The sequence below is a fragment of the Nuphar pumila genome, chromosome 8, assembly GCF_984573655.1.
Source record: "Nuphar pumila chromosome 8, dmNupPumi1.hap1.1, whole genome shotgun sequence".
Lineage (NCBI taxonomy): Eukaryota > Viridiplantae > Streptophyta > Magnoliopsida > Nymphaeales > Nymphaeaceae > Nuphar > Nuphar pumila.
This window is the reverse complement of record NC_143256.1, coordinates 677048-693888: the sequence shown is the minus strand read 5'-3', so window position 1 is coordinate 693888 and position 16841 is coordinate 677048. Positions and strand designations below refer to the sequence as shown.

The 16841-nt window shown below is 35.2% G+C and overlaps 1 protein-coding gene across 2 annotated transcripts in view; it reads right to left on the bottom strand.

Moving 5' to 3' along the window:
- LOC149829419 (EG45-like domain containing protein) overlaps positions 1-16400 on the bottom strand; it is a 29577-nt gene extending 13177 nt beyond the window's left edge. The window contains exons 1-3 of one of the 2 annotated variants that reach the window (XM_090015527.1): positions 16226-16400; positions 15689-15992; positions 9878-10003 (exon numbers count right to left, since the gene is read on the bottom strand). In XM_090015527.1, coding sequence (XP_089871653.1) covers positions 10000-10003; positions 15689-15992; positions 16226-16346 — 429 coding nt within the window. In that variant the 5' untranslated portion in view covers positions 16347-16400 and the 3' untranslated portion in view covers positions 9878-9999. Of the gene's footprint in view, positions 1-9877; positions 10004-15688; positions 15993-16225 lie in introns of those variants that run through there. The other variant, XM_090015526.1, reaches the window with a different exon arrangement.
- Positions 16401-16841: the final 441 nt, after the last annotated feature.

Sequence of the window (16841 nt, the reverse complement as noted above, 5' to 3'; positions counted from 1 at the left end):
CAATTGGATTGCCAAGACTATTTGGTAGTCTTTTTGAGCGAGGTCGGTGCCAATGCAAGGATAAGTGGATTGTCAAGACCATTTGGTGGTCTCATCAAATGACGTAAGTGCCAGTGTAAAAAAGGAGAAGAACTAGGATATGAAGAATGTTATGGGTCTTGCTGAATGAGGTCGGCCCAGTTAAGGAACCACTTTATTTGTAGTAGAGAGAAAAAATATTGGGCTTTAAGCAGGGGTAGCACATGAAGAATGTATCTCCCTTTCATGCCTTTTAGGCTCGTTTTGATTTTGTATGCCTTTGTAATGATCTTTTTTCAAAACTTTTGTAGAGACCACGTGGGAACAAATACCAAGAGTCCTACACCTCTTGTGGGTTCGTGGACAGGGTAGAGTTGCCCCATTAAGGCCTTAGAGCAGAGGTACCCTTCCTTGGATGATCAATTTAGACATAAGATTTCATGCCCCAATAAGAGGAGTCAAGCATACTTCAGTAAGGTGGCACCGAGGAAAAAAGTTAGATCTTTCTATGTACTTCTCAGACTCAGGATCCCTATAGCTAGACTCTTTAGTGCATTATGATGCATGCAATAAACTTTTATGATATGCAGTGAGACTCATGCATTTGTAGCAGAGTAGGTGGCCTATGACAACTATGAATGATTGATCATATAAGGTGAGAGATTTTTTTCTCTTCTCAAAAGATTGACACATTCCTAAAAAGATAATTTATGCCAATGAGATTATCCACCCTAAGACTTTTTTTGTATTGGGTTAGATAAGATAGGGATACTTGACAATTGTAACAGTAAGACAATTTGAGAGTCTAACGGGTCTTGAACCAACCAAGGATAGGGAGAGCAATGAATGTGACACCTTGCCAGTATTCGAATATGATTTTATGCTAAAATGGATGGTACTACAATTATGATTATAGTATTGATTTTATGCAAATGCTGAGTGCCCAAATAGGGGCACCGTTTGAACAAGGTGCTTATTGCACAAAAGGGCTTTCATTGCCAATTGCTATAGAATTGAACGAATTATGCACGAAATGTGATTGCATATAGATGCATCTATTTGTGTATGATCATTGTCTATTGATGAATGAATGCTAAAGTTAAAAATATAAAAAATTGCAATGATACATGGCTGTTAAATTTGCATTTGAAGTATGTGCATCCATGAGCCCAAAAGGAGTCAAATCTTTAAAGTAGATTCATAGTGTGAAATGCATGGACTTAGTGAATTAAACAGGTTAACCATGTGACACTAAAGTCTGATGCTTACAAGAAGAGGGTAAGTGGTACATCTGACTTCGTAGATACTATTTTTTAGCACGAAAGGTTACTCCTCCCCAACCAAAAAGATGGGGAAAGCCTCCACACTGAATTGCAGGGTGGAAGGTAAGAAACTCATGACTGAAAATTTAATATATCAGGATGATGGTTTTGGGAGCGCTATCCTAATACAATCGTCCCTCACACGAGACTAGTGAAATATGCCCAACTAGGTCAAAGCCACAATTGTATGAATACACTACCTATGCCATAGTCATGATCCAAGTGTCTGCTCGTGTTCGTACCCATAGGGCTAAAAAGTAAGAACTTAAATTGATTGTGTATTTAGTTAGTCATGGCATGGATCATTTAAAAAAAAATCTAATTAAAGATAATTAAGCCACTTGAGCATACATGTTCACCCATTCTGCAATGGTAAGTGCATGTATCCTTAATTCTTCATGCATATTTAAATGTTTATATGTAATTGCTTATAATTAAAAAAATACAAGTGTGTATGATTGGTAATCATATGAGGCATTGCAATGTATGCATCCTTAAATTGACCTGTAATATAAAAAGAAAATAAAAAGGGACCTTCCCTCTTCTAAACAACAAGCATAGAAATATTAAATAAGCAAATTAGAGTTAACTAAATAAATAAAGAGACCTAACATTGAGAGACAATAAAAATTATTTTAACTAAACTACGAAATAAAGAGGGATTAACTTAAAAAGGGACAAATAAGATTAATCAACTAATTATCTAAATTATGAACTATAATTATCAAATAAAAATAATCAATTATGCTAATTAATTAAAAACTAACTATTAGCTAAGAAAGAAATAAACTAACTATATATGTAACACCCCAGATTTTCAAAACAATACTAAGTTAAAAAATACATGGATTTTTTTTTTTGGTTTGCAACAGAACTTATAAAAGGTTTTAGCAGTGAAAATGGATGATAATGAGTCATCAGTCGGTCCAGAACTCTACTCTGGTTTCCTCTTTTTACTTTTATTTCACTTATTTTTCAAAAACAAATCCAATTCTAAGAGTTTAAAAATTCTGGGACTCTATCTTAGAGTCCCAGTTGATTAGAACTCTGACCCTGGTTTCGTATTGTGTTCATTTTTACTAATCTCTGAGAAGATCTTTCAAAACCTCATCATTTGTCTTTCAAAAAACCAAAATGTAAGAGTCTCGAAATTTTAGGACTCTATTTTAGAGTTTTAGTCAGTTTAGGACTCTAAAATTTTTCGATTTTATCTTTTGCCTTTATTTTTATCTGTGTTAAAAACCCTTTTTGAAACCCTTTTCAGTCCTCACTTTAACTTTTTCAAAACCCTAGGTGGGGCTCGCACAATTGGCGCCACATTTAAGAGAGTTTCAACTCATTTAGAACTCCAGTTGATTCAAAACTTTCAATTTCAAACTCATTCATCATTTTGAAAAATTTCTATTGAAAACCTTTATTTAAAAAATCGTTTTCTGAAAACAAGTGGGGCCCACAATAGGTGGTGCCATATTTGAAAGCATTTTGGTTAGCTTAGAATTAGCTAGTGTCCTAGTTAGGTTAGAGTCAAAATCGATTTTAAAACTGCACTTTCATTTTAATATTTTTAAAACCTTGTTTTTAGTTTTTATTTAAAGTTTTAAAATCAAATGTGGGCCTATAGTAGCTGACACCACATTTGGATTTGTTTAGGTCAATTAGGACTCAATTAAGACTAATTAGGAAAGTTTGAAAAGTCAAACCCAATTAGAAGAAATCACCCCCCATATGGTTAATCTTAATTAATTAAGAGAAGTTCTAATTAATTTAGAACTCTCTCTAACTAAACCTAAAAGTTTCCTATTTAAAGAGGACCATAGGGGTCGACCCCCTCATTAGCTCTCTCTCCTTTTCTTGCTCCCTCTCTCTCCTCCAGCAACCTCTCACCCTCAAGCTCTTCCTTTGCAGCTTCTCCAAGGTAAGTTTTTCTTTTTCTTTCATTTTTTTTTGTTTTATGCATTTTCACCATACCCCCCCCCCTTATGCATGCATTTTTTTGTTCAAATAACCATGTAAACGATTCAAAAAAGCAATCTACAGATCACCCATGATTATCTACACATTTTTTATCCATTGAAATCATTGGTATAATGTTCATTATGCTAAATGCTCGAAAAAGATCGAGATTCGACCGTTCAATGGTTGAATCCCTCTTTTAGAGGCTAAATCAAATCCCAACCGTATTTTCCCAAATTTTTTTTTATCATTTCATCATGCTTATGCTTGTTTTACTTATTCAAGCATCAAATTCAAATTTGTTAGGTTATTTATAAGTTTTTCTTTATTATTTTTCATGTTTAGATTAGGGTTATTCATGCTTTATCGATAACCTGTAAATCTCTAATCCGGGCATGCGGGAACAACGTTATTTCATGTGCATTTTTCTATTATTAAATTCTGAATTTTTTAAGGTTAAACCATGCATGTGTCAGTGACTCCCCATAAATAATTTGAATTATTTTGAGTTCTATAACCCTGCTAAAAAAATCAGAAATCGAACCTTAATTCTTGAACCATGTATATGGATTCGGGAACGACTTGTAGAGGTGATATCTCCCTCATCAGATATCCAGTCGACAATTCGTAAGTCGAAGTGTGTTTGTTATGATGTTTAGTATATTCTGTGAAATTTTTAGATTGTTATATGGTCGTTTTCTATTTTTCCTCTATCATAAATCAGAATCTGTTTCACAACAACCATTATGTATCATTTAAACCCTAGTTTAACTTACGTAGATCGTATTTTCCTAACCGTAGATCTGATTGATGATCCATAAAAAGTAACAGACTCATCAGCATGTCTAGTTTTATCAATATGATTTTTGTAACTTTTTAACACTATTTGATACTTTTAATTGAGCCTAAATCAGAACTATCTTTTCTGGAGCCGTTACGTATTCGCCAGAATCACGCGTATATTTCCAGAACAATATCTCCCTAACCAGATATGCTTTTTCTGATCTGTAAAAAGGAATATTTCTTTCAAATGTCTAGTTTCTCCATGTAAAATTTTTTAGTTTTTCATTACTGTTTGATGCCTAATTCAGGTCTGACACTGTGACAGGTATGTGCCTACGAGCAAAATTGCATATTTTTAAGTTTTTTTATTTATTTTTCATATCAAAATAATACCAAAACTATATTTTTTCAATTATACTTTAATTTTAGGGTTATCATAAGTGTTCATGTTGATTTTTGTGAATTTTAGAATTCATTTGATGCATTATTTGGTTAAATTGTGAAAACAGGATGCACGCAGAGTCCTGATTCAATTGAAACACGAGCAAAAATTGATATTTTTATGATATTTCATATTTTTTATAAAAAAATTTATATTTTTAAGGTTTTATCATGTTCATAATAATTCTAAGGTTCTCTGCACCCGATTTGGTGTTGATTTGAATCTGTTTGATCCCTGAATTAAAAGTTTTACAAAAAACGTTTTTGAAAACCTTGATTTCAAGGCCATAGTCTTGTTTTCAGGGGCATTTGGGTCATTTTCTCCAAAAGTCTGAATTTCAAAGTTTTTTATTTTTAATATTTTTTCATTTTTGTATAATATTTTATTATGTTTATCTCAATAAAACATGGAAAAGAGCTTATATCCAGATAAATCCAGTAATTTCCAGATATTGCTGGATAAATCTCAAAAAGTCGACATATCTTCACTAACAAGTTTTCTAGTTTTGCAGAAACATTCAAGACTGTATTTTTTTTATTTTCTTTTTTTATTTTAATTTATTATTGATGTAAATTGTAAACAATTTGGAATAAGAATTTAATTTTCTGCTCAGAATAGGGCTGCATTGCATGTAGTTTATTTTGTAATAATGTTAATGTATGATGAATGATGATTCATGCATATTTCAAATTTACAATGGTCTAAATGAATGACACGTGCACTAACTTCTAAGGAGTTGATAAACTCGGTGGGTTTAGTATTTGTGGCCATAGTCAAAATACGAACAAAACTCATATTTATCATATTCTTTTAAGCCACAAACAACTTACACTCTTAGGCTATCTTCAAAAATCATTGCATTTTTTAAAGTTTTTTCAAATATTTTTCTTTTTTAGAATCAAATGAACTATATTCAATACATATTTGTGGCCATAGTCAGGGATATGTGACAAATATATTTCATCTAAATTCTATAAGGCACATAAATTCTTTTTATCAATAATTTTCTATAAATTCTTCAAAAAATATTTTCTTAAATTGCATTCATGCATCATCTAGGTTAGATTGCATCATGAATAGTTTTTTACAGGGTTACACACCCATCCTTTTGATCAATTCAAGAGTTCAAAACTTAGAAAAATCGATTTTCTCAAAAATCTCCAAAGTTTCTTCAGAATTCGATTTTCTCAAAAAGATATCATTTTCTTCAGAAATTGATTTTTTTTTTTCAAAAATACTTTTCCAATGCAATTCATGATTTTTAAAGTATCCCATTTTCCAAGTTTTCCAAGCAAACATCATGTTTTCAGTCAAAAAAAATTTAAGTCATAGCACATGCCTGATTCTTTGTGCATTTAGGAATAGAACATCGATTTAGACAAGTTAAGCAAAGCAAAGCAAAGCACATGATTGATCCTTGGTTTGATTACCTCTGGTTATGGCACTAGAAATGGTTGAACCTCATATCGACAGGCGAGTCTCATTCCTCAGAATTTTCCCGAATTTTAAAACAGAGGCAAGTTATTTTCAAAATCTTTTTCAAAGGTCAGTTTGATTTGCAAAAGTAAAATTTTGCAATGATAACAAATGATCCTGTTGAAAATATCGGGTTGCACGACTAGGCTAGCTAGCTTGATTATGCCTTGGCCCATAGCAAAGGGCCTCAATGCAATGAAATCCTTTACCAATTTTCATCCTCCACTAAGGCAACTGGATAGAACACTGCTAGTCTTTTTGCTAAGCGCATTGACTACCATATTTGCCTTACCCAGATAGTATGACAGAGAAAAGTTGTAATCCTTAATGATTTTCAACCATCTACGTTATCGCATATTCAACTCTTTCTGAGAAAATAAATACTTCAAGCTTTTATGATCTATGAATACTTTGAACTGCTCACCATACAAATAATATCACCATATCTTCAATGTGAAGACTACAATTGCCAACTCAAGACTGTGTGTTGGGTAATTGCACTCGTGAACCTTCAACTGATGCGATGCATAAGCTATAACCTTACCATTCTATATTAGAACACAACCTAAGCTTGTGCCTGAAGTGTCCAAATAGACCATAAAACCATTGTTGCCTGATGGCAAAGATAACACTGAGGCTGATGTGAGCTTCTGCTTATGCATCTGGAAGCTCTCTTTGCATTTATCTGACCACTGAAACTTGACTTCTTTCATCAAAAGCTTCGTCATAGGCAAAGCAATACAAGAGAAGTCCTAAATAAATCATCGATAATAACTGGTTGAACCGAGAAAACTCCTAATATCATAAATATTTTATGGTTGTTGTCAATCTAACACTGTCTCAACTTTGGTAGGATCCATGGTCACGCCATCTGCTAAAATCACATGGCCAAAGAAAGAAACTTGCCTGAGATAAAACTTGTATTTGGAGAATTTAGCATAGAGTTGGTGCTCCCTAAGAATCTCCAAAACAACACGCAGATGCTCTTGATGCTGAAACTCATTCTCTGAATAGATCAAGATATCATTGATAAACATAATCACAAAAGAGTACAAGAATGATTGAAAAATACAATTCATCGTATCAATAAATACAGCTGGATCATTCGTGAGTCCAAATCGCATCACTACAAACTCATAATAGCCATAATGAGTGCAAAACATAGTCTTGGATAATTCCTCTGCCTTAATTCACAGCTAATGATACCCAGATCTCAAATCAATCTTCAAGAAGACCTTAAAAGATCACAAAAAAAACATAGATCACAATAAAGTCACACAAGCAAACATCACTTATAAAATTATACATACGGAGATCTAAAGTGAAACTTTACCTTAGCCCTCTACAACTGATCGAAGAGGTCTTCGATATGAGGTAATGAATATTTATTCTTAATAGTGACCAGGCTAAGCATTCGATAATCGATACATAACCTCATAGATCCATCCTTCTTCTTTACGAAGAGAACAGGCGCTCTCCATGGTGATACGCTTGATTGAATGAATCCATGCTCTAAAAGCTCTTAGAGTTGCTTCTTCAGCTCCTCCAACTTAGTTAGCACCATATGATACGGGGCTTTAGAGACTGGAGCAGTCCTCGACAAAAGCTTGATGCCAAACTCTACAACACAAAGTGGAGAAAGTCCTGGTAATTCATCTTTAAAAATATTCGGGTAGTCACGCACTACCTCTAACTCCTCCAAAGATGAGACCTTAGGCTCCACAAAAGTCAAACTCATAAGAAAAGCAATATCTCCTTTGCTCACATACTTTTGAGCTTTTAGAGATGAAACAACATGATGTCCCAAAGAAGGTCTAAACACATGATAAGCAATATTGAGACAATCAAGTCGTGATAGGACCATTGTGCCCTAACGACAATGGATAATGGCAGAGTGCTCATAAATCCAATCCATGCCAAGGATAACATCAAACATTGTCATGTCAAGTACAACAAGATTGGCAGGCAAAACTTTCCCACCCAACCCAACTGACAAATTTAGTAAATAATAAGCACAAATACAGTTATCGCCTACAAGATTGCTAACATCTATCACATGCTTCAAAGATTCTATAGGCAGCTATAACTGACTAGCAAAATGAGCAAAAATAAAGGAATGTGTAGCCCTAATATCAAATAATACTAGAGCGGCTCGACCCGCAACCAGAATACTACCTTGGATCAAATCATTGTTCTGTTGGGCACTCTTAAAAGCTGCATAAACACAGCCAGCTACTTTCTTCTGGTCTCACTGATGATAAGGTTGCTTGCCTTTTGTTACTTGCCCAACTGCTCTCCTCTCATCGTTTTGCTTCTTAAAGCAGTTCTAAATGAAATGCTCACCCTTGTCGTAGTAATGTCAGGATGAAGCTGCGGGGCACAACTTGTCATCATGAATATGAGAGCACCTACTACACCTCTTGTCACTAACAGGTTGGCTCTGAGTCTGTTGTTGATTTTGTTGTTGCTTACCTCTAGCTCTCACAAATGGTTTCTTTGTAGGTAGTGTGAATCTTGGATTATCATGAAACTTTCTCTTCTGATGATATTGTCCTCCCCCAAACTGTTGCCCCACTATCCTACCATGGACCTTCGAATTGGACGGCCAATCCTCCTCAAGCACAGTAGTCAAAGTGCAAACTTCAAACCTTGTGTAAACTTTGTTGCTCTCTCCTTGTTAGTGATGTACACGTGAGGGCAGAAATGCTCTAATTCTCAAAACTTAGAGATGTAGTATGGCAAGGACATAGCTCTCTACTGGAGCTCCAGAAATTCTTGTATTTTCTTGGCCTTCTCATGCTTTGAAAAGTAGGCTTCAAAAAACACGTTTGTGAACTGCACCCAAGTGACTGCTCCGCTCTCGAACTTAACTTGGTAGACTGTATCCCACCACTGCAGAGCTTGCTCCTTCAATTGATAGGTGGCAAAATTCACCTTTTGATCCTCGGAAACTCAAAGAACATGAAAAATTCTTTATATTTTCTTTATCCAGTTCTCGGCTGCAATAGGGTCCACCTTTCCCTTGAATACTAGAGGGTCCATATCTATAAATTTTTTATATCCGACCTCTCCCTCTGTATTTTGTTAATGATCTTCCAGATTCTATAAATTGGCCCCCATGGCATCCATGGTTGTCGACTGTCTCTACACTCTCCCAACTATGGTGGCCAGAGTGTCCAGGAGGTTGTTTACTCGCTCTGCCCATGCCATCTGGATAGGCAAGCAACCACACACACAACAATAGTGAGCCCTAACATATTTTTAGGGTTTTCAGCAAACATCAAACCATGTTTTCCCAATTTATAACAATATATCTCATATGTACATATCAACAATATCTACATAACATATATCATACCTGCGAAGGCGGTCTTGCTCGCGACATGAAGTCACTCTTACCCTTGTTCTGATACTAACTGTAATGTCTCTCAAAAATCCAATATTTTTAAAACTTTCCCAAGCTCAAAATCTTGAGAAAAAATTAAAACTTTCTTTTATTCGTTACAAAATTTTGTATGATTCTTGAAAGTAATATGTCAATGAGTTCATCTATAGCCACATTCTGACTATTTTAAATACTAGACGGCCCACCAGAGCATAAGCGCAAGTATGTATTAGCCTCCCAATATTAGATTCAGTATGAAATCATCCATAAACGCAACTCGATTGAGGTTATTAGTTCAAGGATCCTCACATGTAGAAAAATGTGAAAGACAAAAATTTAAGATTTAAGACAATTAAGTAGTTACGTAAAGATTTAAAATCTCCAAATCATAAGCACAACTATTGCATAAGTGAAAAGATAAAATTTAGAAATATTTTCATTACAAATATTATAATTATTCGAACATAAAGATCTTGACATAAAAGAGTTAAAGTGTTACAGATTTATAACCATAAAAAAATGTTTGGATCCTCCAAGGATCGTAATAAAGGATCGTAATAGGTAAGAGTGGAGCCTTCAACCATGCAGCAACCCGCACTTCGCTTCAATCCTCCACGAAGTCATCTGTAATGTTATAGGATATCAACTACTTGCCCATAGGACACCCAAAACTAAACTTGGAGAATACATATCAAGTTTATAATGATACATTCAAAGTGTGATTCCCATCATTTAAAAAAATGAGAGTCAAGGGAATCCATATCAAAACATGCAAATAGCATTCAATCATATTTATCATCATCAATTCCATGGCATTCATAATTAAGTAAATTTTATGCATGAAACTCAAACTCACATTCATTCTCATTCATGGCATTAAACATTACATTCATTCATATCCATGACATGTATTCACATAAATGAATGAGAATACACAATTCAAAACATGTTTCAAAGTGAAATAAAACATAACAGTCCATGAAAATGTAAACTTTCACTTTCTTTATCCTCAAAAAGGGCATACTCATGTACAACTTATGACTATGATATGCATTATCTAAATTATTAATTCTCATGTCCATTCTCATAACATTAATGCACCTTTGCATTCAGTTATATATAGAACAGACCCTGATTTGATCTTTCATGTGTGTCTCACACACAAGCTCGTGACTTATGCCAACAGGTCAATCATATGATCATAAACATGTCTTTTTCATTCACATGTGAAATTTATAAGCAATGGCCCTGCAAAGCTTAGTAGTCTCTACATAATCAGATTTATATGTTCATATATATGATAGCAATGATTCTAAAAAACCTAATTCATTGTTTCTCTTGTTTATTCAGACCCATTTGGTATAAAAGAGGGTATAGACATCTAGAAACAACCATAAGAATATTTATTATTCTATATATTTTATTTGCCCTCCAATGACTTAACTGGTTCTTTTTCGAGTGATTCAACCCTGTAATGCAGTGTTTGGGAGAACGAATCCAAGGTCCCAGGTCTTTGCCTACGCCAAACCAAAATCGTTGGCAAAAAATTAGGCATGCATACCTAACTCTGCAGAGTTTTAGTACTACCACCTAGGACTCATTGGTAGACCTGTCCCCTAACCTTCATGGGACGGGGACAAGTTTAACCCTCCATGAGGCTTGTACCACCCTTCTCTCTCTCGAGAGGACAAGAGATCGGGACAAACCCCACCATCTCAGAGAGCTCGGCTTCACCAGTACCCCAAATAGACCCATGTTCCAGGATTATCTTTATTATTAAGTCATAGGTCACAACCAAGTATCATTATCTCATAGGATAACTCTCTCATGCCCTCATGCATGATATCAACAATTCATACCCTCTTGCATGACTAAATAGTATATGCCATATGCATGACTCAATCTTACATGCCCTGATGTATGTACATGACATAATCATATTTACTTTCATGCATGATCTTATAATGTCATGATTTATTCTACACATGCACTCATGCATGATTCATTTTTAACATGATTTCATGTATGATTCAATTACTATACGCCTTATGCATGATTCTTTCACATGTATTTTTATGCATGAAATATGTCACAGATGATTCAATTTCTCACACATAATACATGTCTCATCAAAATTAGCACACAAACATGACATACATTAACACGTATTCATGTTCACATGCATGATTCATTTATTTTAAAGCATACATTCAGAATTCATACATTTTTTATCAAATTATCATTTCATACAAGCATTCACGATAGACATATCAATCATAATCAATCATGCAACACTCATTTCACACAATGCATATTCAAACATGTATCAGTAACAAACACACTCTATATTATGCTATTTAAAATCATGATGAGCATGATCTTCTGAACCACAACAAGAAAAGCAATTTTATTCACATACATTTAAATCATGCTCAGCATAATCTCTAAACTACAGTCACAATAGTCTTAAATATCCACAACTAGGTGGCATGTGTGCATATAACAGTGTGACATTCAAGCACTTCTATTTTCATACATTCAAATCATGCTCAGCATGATCTCTAAACTATAGTCACAACAGTCTTAGATATTCACAACTAAGTGGTGTGTGTGAGAAGGAAAGTGTTGCATACAATAAAAATAAATTCATTATGTTATGCATTCGCACCACATACCTACCACGGGTAAACACCCGATTTGCGATTTGCATTGTTTTCAATGTGCATGGCTTTTCTAGGCACACGCGATATTTAGCAATAAGTATCATTTATTATTTTATTTTTTTTACCTGCAATTAAATCAACACAGTGCAATATATATATAGTGACCTATTGCATCCAATCATGTGTTCCATGAATGAACAAAATACATCTAATTAGACTGTCATCTTGCTCAAAAAAAAAGGTTCAAGCAAGTATCAACTATAATCATTGTTGAGCATATATCTACCCACCTGCAACTAGCGAATGTATTCACCAAGGCTTTGGGCAGAAATCAATTTCATTCCATCATATCTAAGTTGAGTGTTATGAACTTTCACGCCCCAACTTGAGGGGGAGTATCACGAGTCTATCCAAGATCACCGAATATAGTGGGATCCACGGATGTCGGTTGACTCATTTATACAACTGTAGATTTACTTCTCTTTTCTCATTTTTTCTTTGCCTGTATCCAATCCCACGAATAGAATGGTGGGATACACACCCATCTTCCTTGTAATCAATCCCACAAACGGTGGGATATACATGCCCCTTGTATTTATGCTAAGGCTCACGTTAATGGGAAACACGTCTTTCAACTCCTTGAAACTATTAAAGGAATCACCCGTTTCTGCTTCTGAACCCAATCGAGCTGAATCGTTGACACGTCAGAAAAATATTTAAAAAATATTTTTTTTTAATATTTAATTTAAAAATAAGCTTATTCAACTTATTTTGTATTGTTTTTTTTTGCCAATTTGATACAAATCACCCAATTGGCAATGATACTGACAACATTGATCTAAACAACATGTAAACTTTTTTTTTTTAGAAGATACAAACATAAAGGTTACATCTGCTTTTAGTGACTGGATAGATAGGAGTTAAAGAGATCAGTGGATTCTACTTGCTTACTTCCCTCAGCCCTTGGTTTTGCAATTTCACATTTTTGGATAAACGGTATATATATGACTCAGTCCTAGGGACTATATTATTGTCTTCTTAACGTGTTTGTCACGGCGTGATACTGATAGGGATGGTTAGATTCCTTTCACACACCATGGTCTGCCATGAAAGCCTAGGCAGTGTTTTAGATGTGGATGTGTCTACAATCACAAATAGCATACAATTGCAAGAAATTGACCTTAGTAATTTACAAAACGCGAACTTGGTGTGATATTTTAACTTTAAAGTTTTAAATTTGCCTATATTACTCTTGATCTTCTTGATATTTCTTTTTTTGAAAAAAAAAATTTATCACGAGATTTCCCTTCTTTTACTTTGGTTGGATCTATCAATTTAAATATTTAATCTATCTTAAAAAATAAAGTCGAAACATTCACAAAAAATTAATGATATTTCGAAATTATGTGATTTAGTACAATATTAATGGTTTCTTGTTTTTTAAATATTTTACTATTTTAATACTTTTATACTTTTACATTTTTAAAATTGTATATATCCTGATATTTTCCTAAAACAAGTTTTAAATTTATTTGAGACTTTCACTCTCCAAGAAAATCCTAATACCACTATTCATGACATTGATGTCTAATTGAGAGTAGTAAAGTGCAAATATAGTTCGGAAAATGGCCGAAGTGTACACCAAAAATGACATGTTTTTTGAAATGCCATACAATTTTTTGAAATCCACCCGATGTTCAAATTCACAAATTTCTGATTGTAAAAGGACCTTTTTAACTTTTGCACAAGCAAATTTTCTTCAAAATATGTGAATTTTCTTCAAAATATGTGATGTTCTTTCAAAATACGAGAATATGCTAATTTCCTCTCAAATATATTAATTTTCTCTTAAATATGTGAATTTTCTTTTAAATATGCGATTTTCTTCCTAAAGACTTTAGCGGTACTTTTGAAGCATGGTTAAAGGCTTCAACGAAACTTTTGAAGTATCACTAAAAGCTTTAGTGGCACTTTTAAAGCGCATCATTTTTAAAGTGTGCTAAAGGCTTTAGAGACATTTTACGAGCATCACTAAAAGCTTTAGCGTGCTTTATGAGTGTCGTTAAAGGCTCTCTTTTTTTTTTACCTTTAATGGTACTTTTGCAAATATTAGGCAGAAGACCCTTTGCCTAACATGTCCTAACATTAGCAACCACAGTTGCAAATATCCCCAAAATGTGAGTCACTTTTTAATAAAATCATATAAGGGGGCACATGCAGGAGAACATCCGCAAATATGCGAGAGAAAATTCGTGTATTTGAATATCTTGTGAGAAAGTTCGCATATATAAAGTCAATTTGCTTGTATAAAGAGTAAAAATATTATTTTATAGCAATTTTTTTTTGAATTTGAACATCAGGCATATTTCAAAATTTTGTAAGGCATCAATTTTGTCGTAAAATACAGTTATTTTCCAAATAAAGTTTGCCACAGTACCACAGGAAAAGTGGGTCGTAATGTTTCATCACTTTTTGACTTAGATCAAGGATGCACATGCATAGGCTACAGCCCAGTCCTGCCTCCCGAAACAGTTAAAAAAAAAAATTTTAAAAGCCCAGTCCTGACTGCAGCAAATAGTTTGATTTGTCTATATGAAATAGATTTTATTAATAATTGTAGCCATTTTTTATTTTATCTCAAAAAAAAAATTTCTGGGGCGCTGCCCCGGAACCCCCAACCATCAAACCATTTTAAAAGTATAATACAGTGGAAGAAGACAGCCCATTCTCTTTTTTATTGTTCTTTTTTTTTTCATTTTAATGGGCAAACTGAAGATTCGAACTCAAAACGCCTCAATTGTGATAATACGACCTAACCATCCAGCTATTTCAGTTGACTCGTGGATGCAACGCCTCATTAATTATTTCTACTTATCTTCTCTAAAAAAATAAAACTTTTTATTTTTGGTGGTTGCGGAGTTGGAGAATGGATCAGGTCTAAGACACCTCATCACATGAAAATGAACGATGCCCAAAACCTGCCAAATCTTAGCCGTCTATTTTCAGCCATTGATGCTGTTTAGTTAAAAATAAAACGGCATCTTCTTGTGGGGGGCCATCTTTGTGGAAACCATTCTTTTTATGGATTTTGGGTATTGTGCATAACAGATTCTACGGTGCTTTGGATAGCTTTTTTATCGGTGGTTAAGTGGTGATCTTTGGACCAATGAAACCGAACAAAATATATCGTTAAGAACTTTTGAGTCTTCACGAAGAGGGGATGGGCTAGGCCAGCTGAAGAGGTATGTAAACTGATCAGATTCAGGTTAAGATATCCGACTAAATCCGAAGCCCTTTAGTCAGTTTCTGTGGCAGAAATCAGATCCGATTAATAAATAGATCTGAATTTTGTATAGAGTACTATATCTGAATCCGAATCTAAGCTAAACTGAATTCAGATATAAGATGCCATTAGCTTTTTAAGCTAGTTGAATCTGATCTCGGTTTTAGCTATTGAAGCGAGTTGAATCTGGATTCCTTTTAAGCTATTTAAGCCGGCCAGTTGGATCCGAATTTTGAAACCAATGTTAGAACTGAATCCGACCCGTTTATTCAAAGATAGATACTTCGGGCCGAAGAGTCGGCTAAGTAACAAGCGCATTGACTCGTGGATGCAATGCCAGAGAGAGAGAGAGAGAGAGATTACTGTAAGAACTCGATATTGATCTGAGTGGTAGCGTTGGAGTCAGCGATGGCGGAGAAGGCGTCGCTGGTGAGCACCATGGTGGTTCCTGGGCTCGAAGGCGTCGAGACGGGTGGCGCGCGGTCAACGATCCTGACCTTGATGGTGCGCTCAGGGTTGCACGGATTGGGAGGAGCGGCGCCGCTGAGGCACCTCACTGTATAATCCCTCCCGCAGGCAGCCCCATTGTCCCAGATCCTATCGCTCGCGGCCGCGAACATGTTATTGGCCGGAATCTGCATCACGCTCGTTCCGTAACATGCTGTCGCTGCACAAAAACAATCCGTCAATGCATCTCTCCCACAACTAAGCAAAGCAAGTGCAAAACAATCTATATATCTATGTGTTTATGCCCACAAAGTGTTTGGTGAATTTCCTAAGGGATTTAGCTAGGAGGAGAGTTTTTAGCAATCATTGGTTTGAGACAAGATTGACAACTGCAAGAATTAAGCGCGGATATATAGAGAGAAAAAGAGAGGATCGCTTTGTGCTGGTGCTTACGAAGATAGGGGCTGTTGTAGAATGCAGCGGTTCCGACATCAGCCACGCACACTCGGGCAAGATTTTGGATCAGTGCTGCGCCTAAAAGAAGCAGGCGTGCTGCTGCTACAGACCTTAACATTTCTTGATCCTGGTTCCTTGGCTAGTGGTGTTCGGTGGGATGATGAGCCTCTCTATCTCTCTCTCTACGCCTTCTCTTATTTACACAGGAAGTCAACTACATTAGCTGGGGCCGTACCATCTGGTTAGCGGCCGCAATACGCAAAAAAAAACATCCTTTGACAGGTGAGCCCACACGCTTTCAAGGGTACATGCACAAGCGCCGAAACTGTCACTTTTAACCTCTTGGCCGCACCCCCGCTCACGACGACGAAAAAGAGAAGTTGGGCCTTAGTCACAGTTGAGTTGTAACTGTGGGAAGAGGCTGTTAGACGCTTCATAATTTTCGAAACTTGTGGTTGGAAGGAAAGCTCGGAAGGTAGCTTGGAATTTTCAACGGACAGGTATTTCAATTTGAGTCCAAGATTTAAGATGATTGAATATGAGATTCTTTGATCCATGTGACCTATGTTACATGTCTTATGCGTGTAGAATCCTGCTGGACACGGTAGAAAAA